The sequence below is a fragment of the Mus pahari genome, chromosome 7, assembly GCF_900095145.1.
Source record: "Mus pahari chromosome 7, PAHARI_EIJ_v1.1, whole genome shotgun sequence".
Classification (NCBI taxonomy): domain Eukaryota; kingdom Metazoa; phylum Chordata; class Mammalia; order Rodentia; family Muridae; genus Mus; species Mus pahari.
In genome coordinates this window covers 28,881,794-28,890,143 of record NC_034596.1, presented here as the reverse complement: position 1 = coordinate 28,890,143, position 8,350 = coordinate 28,881,794, and the positions used below count along the sequence as shown (strand labels likewise).

Genomic DNA, 8,350 nt, shown 5'->3' with positions numbered 1-8,350 from the left:
GAAGAGAAGAGAAGAGAAGAGAAGAGAAATCTATTTTCCACATCAGGAATTTTAAAGCAGAATTAACACAGGAATTTAAACAAAGATGTGATGAAGATGAAGGAGCAAGTGTATAAAACAGCATGAGGGCTTAAAAGGAGCACCGTTAACAACAGGGGGCGTTAGCATGTTAGCTGGGTTCCTGCTGCAAAGACACCAGGCAAGGCCTGTGAGCCGGGGGTCTGTGAGCAACCCCCCAGTGCCAGACCCACACTGCAAACTTAAACCAGATGCATTCCTGAATCAGACACATGAATCCAAGAATAGCCAGAAAATCATGAACCTGTAATGCTTGTTTTAGGCAAAGAAAGCAATCTGCCAGAGACCAGGGCATGTATGTATGTGTTCCTGAGAGAATGGAGGCAGTGGAGTGGATGATCTTGTGGTACCTTACTCTTGCATGCCACGGGAACTGATGGATCTACTGTGTGCTCACTGGGTAAATGGCCACCAGTGAGTTGCTACAGAGGAGGCCAATTACCCTTTAGCAGATAATTGAGAGCTGAGTCAAGATTTTCCTGTGACAATTTCTGGGAAGACAGAAACTTCTTCAGTGGCCTGCAAGGATGAAATGGTGGTAAAACGCTTGAGCCTTTTTAAATGCTTGCTCTTCTGTTGCATTTTAAATACTTTTTGTATCCAAAATTGTGCGGTGACTCTTCTGAGGTTGCCTCATGTCTATCCACAAAGGGCACCCATTCATGTTCCCAGGAATGTGGGACTCTAAAGAACATGACACTGAGGTCCTAGAGCCTTAGCTTTGAATCATCATCAGTCTTCCTTATAGTGCAGAGTGTTTGTGTCAGTTTAGAGGTGGGGCCCTTGGGAAGTGACCACAAAATCATGAGAGTGCCTCTTTCCACAGTGAGCATACAGTTCTCCTGCTGCAGGATAGTATGTCACAAGAATCAACCCTTTTAACATGGTACAGGTCCCAGACCATGAGAAGGAAAATTTTAGTGTATGGTTCCTGTGAGTCTGAATAATCTAACAAGATGGCTTTAGATGATTGCCTGTAGGAAATGTCCCAGATGATATATAAGTATAGAAAAACATTAAATTGTGGAAACCTCTTTAGGAAAATTTACTTGTAAGGTCCTAGTTAGAAATCAGATATGAAAACTATAGCCTGGACCAATGGGCCCAAAGAGGTATACTCTACAATCTGGGATGTGTCCCCAAGCCACAGTCTCCAAGGAACAGCAGCAATTACAAAAGGCAACTGTGGTGGCTGCTGGCAGAAGGAGCTGCTGTCAGTGTAAGGCAGTGATCTGCCAAGGGACAAAAGCTGTAGGTCATTGCAGACATGAAAACACCCGTGGCCAATACTGATTTTTTTTTCCTGCTTGACACACAGGCGTTGATCTAGAAGAGAGGTGACTAGTGACTCAAGACTTGTCTCTCACCCATGCATTTTCCTGAAAGATCCTGGAGATGTGAGCACTTTGAGATTTAAGAAATTAAAATAAAAATAAAAAGTTACTCACCTTTAATTAAAGTTCCTGGATATTTCAGGCCATACAGCCATGGTCTTCCAGATGGCTCTGTTATTCTCAGGCAAAATTATCAAGATACATATAAACTCATAGACATATGTGATCACACATTTTAATGCTTCAAACCACAAATGGTTCTGCTGAAGGGCTCTAGAGTTCATTAAAGAGATTTACATTTCATTTTATTTAATAATTCAACAGGGGTGTGCACACACTTGCACAAACAGACAGAGCAAACCAGGACCACAGGACCACTGTAGCCTGGCTGCACTGTGTGGGGAATGGAGAGACATTTTCCAAGGCTGTGACAACCTGGGTTCCACACATCTCAACAGTTCCTGTCCCTGTTCTTTGGAATGAACCTGCACCGTGCCCTCGGGACCAGGGTATCATGATGGCTCTCCACTTATGAGCCTTTGTGGCCATCTCCTGTCTAGAGATAAGGCATTCTGGAGTAAGATTTACAAGGCAAAGCCCTTCACTGCGACAAGAGGATGCAGTTACATTGTGCTCCTCCCTAGATTTTGCTCGCCAAGGAAAGACAGCCACACTTCCTTGGACTGGCCAAGGAGTAAGTGTCACTGGGTCACCTCCTGAGATACATACCAAGCAAGGGGGAACCTCCCCACTGCTCAGCTCAGTACACACTTGCTTGGTGTGGGGCCCACTTCTGTTCTGTTTGCACTGATAGTGCTTTGAAGGCAGAGACGGGACATTTAGGGATAGGGAGGGGCCTGTGTTGCCAGGGAGATAGAGATGTGGCCCTCCTTTTGCATAGTTCATGTGCCCTTATCTGAGCAGCAGGTAAAGTAAATGCTGTGGAGATAGGGAGATGGGGTCAGGTTGACTCAGCCTCACCCTTGGGTAGAACCTTGGAAAATATGAGGCATCCTGAGTATTGGGATTAAAGGCGTGTGCCATCACTGCCAGGCTAATAGTGTTTTAATAAAACCAATGTAAGCACAAATGTGTTGTGTACAAAACGCTGAGCTTGGCTTCCCTAAGTAATGGATATGAGATGTGTGGCTAAAACCAAACCCACACGAATAGATTTCAAAAGAGAGTGTCACATCACAGTTAATGATGTCTGTCATTTTCCCCAGTGAAGGTGATATTTGACCTTTGAAATTATATGCTTATGTCACGGTCACTCAGCTGACATGTCTTTCGCCAGTGTCTGACATTTGGCAATTTGTGTCAACAAATTGACTTCTCACGCGTGGGATCTAACTTTCTGGTAGGTTAAATCATTTAGCATGCAGGGGCCCTTGCCCTGTGGATTTACATGGCTGCTTTTGATGTCTATACATTCATAGCCAAAGCACGGGTGCTGTGCACTCTTAGATATACATAGCCAATTAATTGTCTTTAACCCAGTCTAGTCTTATGGAGTTTCAGTATCTCAAAGATAACTCTGAAACAAACTCTTAAAAATTAAGAAAGATCCATACAGACTTGATGCTTCACTTATGTCTGGTTCTTCTGGGACGGCGAAGTGCATTCTCACTTTCTGAACAGGTGCATCTTCTGAGGAACGCCGGCGATGATGTCACCATCACTGTTGAGTATCTCAGGGAAGCACCCTCATTTCTGAAGCTGCCACTAGGTAAGTGAGAAGGGGTAGAATTCTAGTGTGCTGTGGGATTTCCTTGCTTCCCACGTTATCTTTCCACATATCTTGGAACAGTTGGTAGAAATCATTTTCCAAACACTTGATCAGAGAGAAGGATTTAAACAGGCAGAGAGCACAACTGGTCCCTAAGGCAAAGTCCTTCACTGCAGCAAGAGGACGCAGTTACATTGTGCTTCTCCCTAGATCATCACCAGAAGCCACCCTGTGTCTTCCTTCAAATGAACTCCCTGCTACTGTGTTTATATACAAACACACACACACACACACACANACTCACACACACTAACACACACAAACGCACATACACACAGGTACACACATACATTCATGTGCATATATGTAGAGTTGTTTAATATCTTGGTTGACCTCATATTAAGTATACAGCCCAGTCATGCTAATGCACATATCAGAGTGCCTACCAGAGGTAGAGCTTGTGATACTCGGCTGTACTTGATCCACCAAGACTGTGTGTTTGTGATTTTAACTTTTCTCCCTAGCTGGTTACATTTAACAGATGGTCCTGCCCTTTCTTTGGTTGACAGTACAGGTATAGACCTCTCATGACTGCTGCCTTCCACTTCTAGGAAAGATCTGAAAGACAAGGCTGAGCCTCCTGAGAGTTTGCTGTTGCAAGTGCTGGGACAACTGACAGCAGCAGGAGGCTGCCTGACCCTGGGCAGCCTTCCTTTCCTAACCTGACTGCCTCTCCCCTCCATCTGCTTCTTGCAGGAAAGGGTGGATCCTTCTCCCTGATCCATCCTGATGCCCACTCACCCTCTTCCATCACTATAGCCCTGTTGTCAGCATCTTTCTTATTTGCTGAATAAGTGGCCTGGGTACTGCTTCTGTGGCCTTTTGAGCTATAGATTCTAACCACATACCCATTCCATGCTCTATCAGATAAGCCACTGGACTCAGACTTTCCCCTCTAAACACATACCCATTCCATGCTCTATCAGATAAGCCACTGGGCTCAGACTTTTCTTCTACCCTCTTTTTCCTGAGACCTTTGAGCCTGTCATCTCCAAGGGAGCATAGGGAGTGGCTGTGATATTCTCTATTCTTAGAGAAATTGGTACTCGGCTGCTCTGTAGACATGTGCATAAGAGTTGCTGCCTGCCCTGTGTCCATGGAGACCACCTTGTGAAATGGAGAAAAGATAGCAGGTAACAAGTTCTCGAGGATACAAGGATGATGTGGAAGAGGACATGGAAGGGTTTCATGTGCTAATGGGAGAATTCCAGAGTAAGGAAAGAAGATACAAGAGTCAGATCTAAGACAGGAAGCTGGGCAGTGATGGCACACGCCTTTAATCCCAGCACTTGGGAGGCAGAGGCAGGTGGATTTCTGAGTTCCAGGCCAGCCTGGTCTACAGAGTGAGTTCTAGGAGTTCCAGGACAGCCAGGACTACACAGAGAAACCCTGTCTCAAAAAGCCAAAAAAAAAAAAAAAAAAAGACTGGGAGGAAGATCACAGCTGTCGTTGTGGAATGCCATGGATGATGCTAACATTGCTCCCGTGTGCGCAGAGACAGAGATGTGGTCTATGATGTGCCTATTATGGATGCTGTATCACTCAGAGATGCCAGGAAATTCCAGCTTCCCTGTGTTACCACACATCAGGATGAGATACATCTACAAGACACTCAGATGGTGTGGGAAGGACACTGGGAGGTGATCCAAGATTCCGTATTTTGTCCATGCTACCAGGGGAGGTTTGAAATAAGGGGATAAGAGGAGATACACGCAGAAAGAGAAAGAGAGAGAGAGAACAAGAAAACAGTAAAGTGATAAAAGAAGGCAAATGTTAAAATGGGAAATAAGTTATAAATAATCATTTTCAGTACTTCCTCCTTTTGACCAATTCCGTCAACTCAGAGAGTGAAGTCCAGAAGAGGTCTTGGTAGTTGGGAAGCTGAGTTGGGAAGTATGGCCCATTGGATGTAGCCAGAGGTTCTTTAAACGGGATGTGAAGTAGCAGTGTGCCCATCAGAGTGCGGTGCGGTTGCTATGGATGTGGTGCTATGTAGACCATGAACGACAGAAGTCTTGTGCCCTCTCTGAAATTCTGGGTGGGAAATGGATTTAAAGAAGAGGCCTGTGTTTCCCTTTGTTCCATGCCTATAACAAAACACTGGGGAGAATAACTGTATGGAGGACTTCTGGTTGATTGCAGTTGATTGATTGTCATTTGAGCCTGTGGCTTTGGGCCTATGGGAGCTGCAAGGTCGTGGCATCTGCTTACACTAGTGATCAGGAAGCAAAGAGACTTAGAAGGGCATAGAGTGTCAAGGGCACATCACCTGAATCGCGCCCTCTAAGTCACACTTTTTGGGAGGTAGAGTGTGGCTACAATTTTTTTGACACAATAAAACATAAGATAAAGCAAAAAGAACCTTATTATATATATCGAAGTTGGATACGGCAACCCAAGAGGTGGGAAATAATCCCAAGATCACAAAAGTCAGAGACTCACTTGTTCACACATTGAGGAGCCCTATAAAACACTAAGCTAAAAAACTATGATATGTATGCAGAGGACCTGGTAGGACCCATGTAGGTCCTGTCCTTGCTGCTCCCATCTCTGTGAGTGCATTTGCACTTTGCATAGTTCATTTGGAAGGCCTTGTTCTTCTAGTGTCCTCCTTCCCTCTGTACATATTTCCTGTCTTCTCTTCCATTGGGGTTCCCTGAGCTCTGAGGGGAGGGATTGATGGGGATCTCCTATTTAGGCCTTCTCTCTGCAAGTGTCACTTCCTTATAGATCCTCTACCTACCAGTGGTGCCACAGGCCGAGACCAGGCCGTTTAGCACATGGTCTTTGTGGCACATGTGTCCAATCCATATATGGATGATGGAAGCTCCCTCATTGGAAATGATGAGGGCTTTTAAGACCGTGTACAAAAGAGGCTGTAACAAACCCGCAGCAATGTTCCCCACAATGTAGGGGACTGGTAACAGCACCGAGCCTTCGTTTCCATCTTGGTTTTGCTCCAGTAGAGTACATAGCAGCCAATGTCCAGGAGAGTGTCTTTCACCTCCTACATGGGCCTGTGTGTGCTGAACATGCCAGTGTACTGAGATTGAAAGTGAAGAGCAGTTATAGCCTGGCCCATGGGACAGCAGGAACCACACAGATGACAGGACACTTGCACAGCCTTCCCTACCTTCCATTAGAGGTCAGTAACCTTTCTGGCCAGAGAGAGAATTGTGAGGATTTGGTGGCTGCTAACCCTGGTGGAAATGGGAGCAGTAGAGCCAACAGCTACAAAGATTTCAACATCTGCTTCTTGAATAGGAAAGGTCACCATGACTCTGAAGCCCCTATTTCCCTTAAAGGATATAGACGAGCTCTTCAAACCCAGGAACTTTAGCTTGCACTCACAGTCTTGACTGGAATCTGAGGCCTTGTCCCATAGCATTCAGTTAACTAGGAGGTCCTGTGAGCCGCCTTGTGAGGGCCTGTGCGGAGCTCAGCCTTTGTGACTAGACCCACCTTAAGCTCCTGAGCCCCATTGTCAGGACCCATGCAGAGTTCCAGGGACGCGTACTGAGTTTGCCATTAATTCTATAAATGTCCGTTTTCCTTTTATTTTGTTCTTTACAACCTAAGACTATTAAGTGATAGTATCTATAAAAATTTAAACACAAGGGCCATAACCATTCCATAAATCCATGCAAAATGGCCTCTGGTGAATCCATGTCATTGAGGTAAAATTGCTCCTGCCTGAGCAGCCCCCGTTGAATTGCCTGTTTGTCTGTAGCCAACATCTGTCCCACAGAGGTGATTGCTGATGGAGAAAAATCCCAACAGACTTGTCAAGAAAATGTCCACTTCAGCATTTCTTAAATTGGTATTAATGGGAAAATAAATACCCAGTGAGATTGAATGAACGGACCCTGTGTGATTTTTCCAGACGCTCAGACACTTAATGGTTATATGCAGATAGACTTCGCATATTGTTTCGTATTTTGCTGTGCCGCACACTATCACTACTGATTAAATTTCTTGATGTGCTGCAGCCCAAGGAAGTCATCCACAAGCTAGCAATCAGATCCCCTTTCCTTGCCCTAGACACAGAAAGTCACTGCTTTGTCTGTGAATTTGCCTTTTCTGGAAATGTGTATCAATGTAGTCAGGTAATGTGTGACCTTGGCCTTCAGTTCCTTCCACAGTGTGATGCTTTCAAAGGTCATTGGTGAGGCAGCGTGCATCTGCTATGGCTGCATAGCCCTGCTTTATATGGATGTAGGGCATTGTTCCATCTACTCTTCAGCTAATGGACTCTTGCTTCTATTTCTGGGCTGTTATGAATTGGGCTTCTGCAAACATTCATCAACAGGCTTTGTTTGGACATCTTTGTTAATACTCAACCTAAAGAAGGGGATGCTGGGTCCTGTGGTAATGCCATGTTTAGTTTAGAGCATCTGCCAGAATATTTCCCTCTGTGGCCCTGCTGCTTGTGTCTAATCAATGCAGAAAGAGCTTTTGACAGAAAAGAATTCAGTCTGCAAAGGACAAAGTTTTATAACTATTTGCTGTAAATATTTTTATAACAACTATTTATAGAATTTATAATTGCAAATATCAGGTTAAGGTGATAATTTAGTAAAGCGCTTGTCTTGAAAACACCCTCCAGACTCTACATTAAAGTAGGCAGGTATGGAGGAATTCCAGTGCAGGAGAAGCAGAGAAGTGTGGCTTTCTGGGGCTCCTTAACCTACTTGGTGAGCTTCAAGTTAGTGAGAGTCCCTGATCCAAACTCCAACGTGGATGACACCTTTGAAGGATAAATGAAGTTGTATTCTAACTTTAACACACATCTGCACATTCCCATTCACATACATACCTCTGCTCACAAGTGAACATGTTCCCCTTACACACATACCAGACAGACACAAATACACACACACACACACACACACACACACACACACACACACACACCAAGTACTAACACTGACCAGCTTTGAAAATGGATAAGAACAATATTGGAACTATCCTAATTTTTCTTTGGAGATACAGAAAAAATGACAGTCACTGAGAAATTAATTAATAGGAATCCAGTGCCTACAAAAGACTACCAATTTTACGTTTCTTCACTTATTATCCATAGCTACTGTTGTTGTTTCTTCCTCCTTCTCCACATCCTCCTCCTCCTCCTCCTCCTCCTCCTCCTCCT

At 44.6% G+C, this 8,350-nt stretch overlaps 1 protein-coding gene across 6 annotated transcripts in view; it reads left to right on the top strand.

Moving 5' to 3' along the window:
- The window catches only part of Sntg2 (syntrophin gamma 2), a 201,540-nt gene that overhangs the window by 97,309 nt on the left and 95,881 nt on the right, over positions 1-8,350 (top strand). For all 6 annotated transcript variants that reach the window (XM_021202074.1, XM_029540556.1, XM_029540554.1 and 3 more), the window contains one exon: positions 3,054-3,141. In XM_021202074.1, the coding sequence (XP_021057733.1) occupies positions 3,054-3,141 (88 nt within the window). The remainder of the gene's footprint in view (positions 1-3,053; positions 3,142-8,350) is intronic.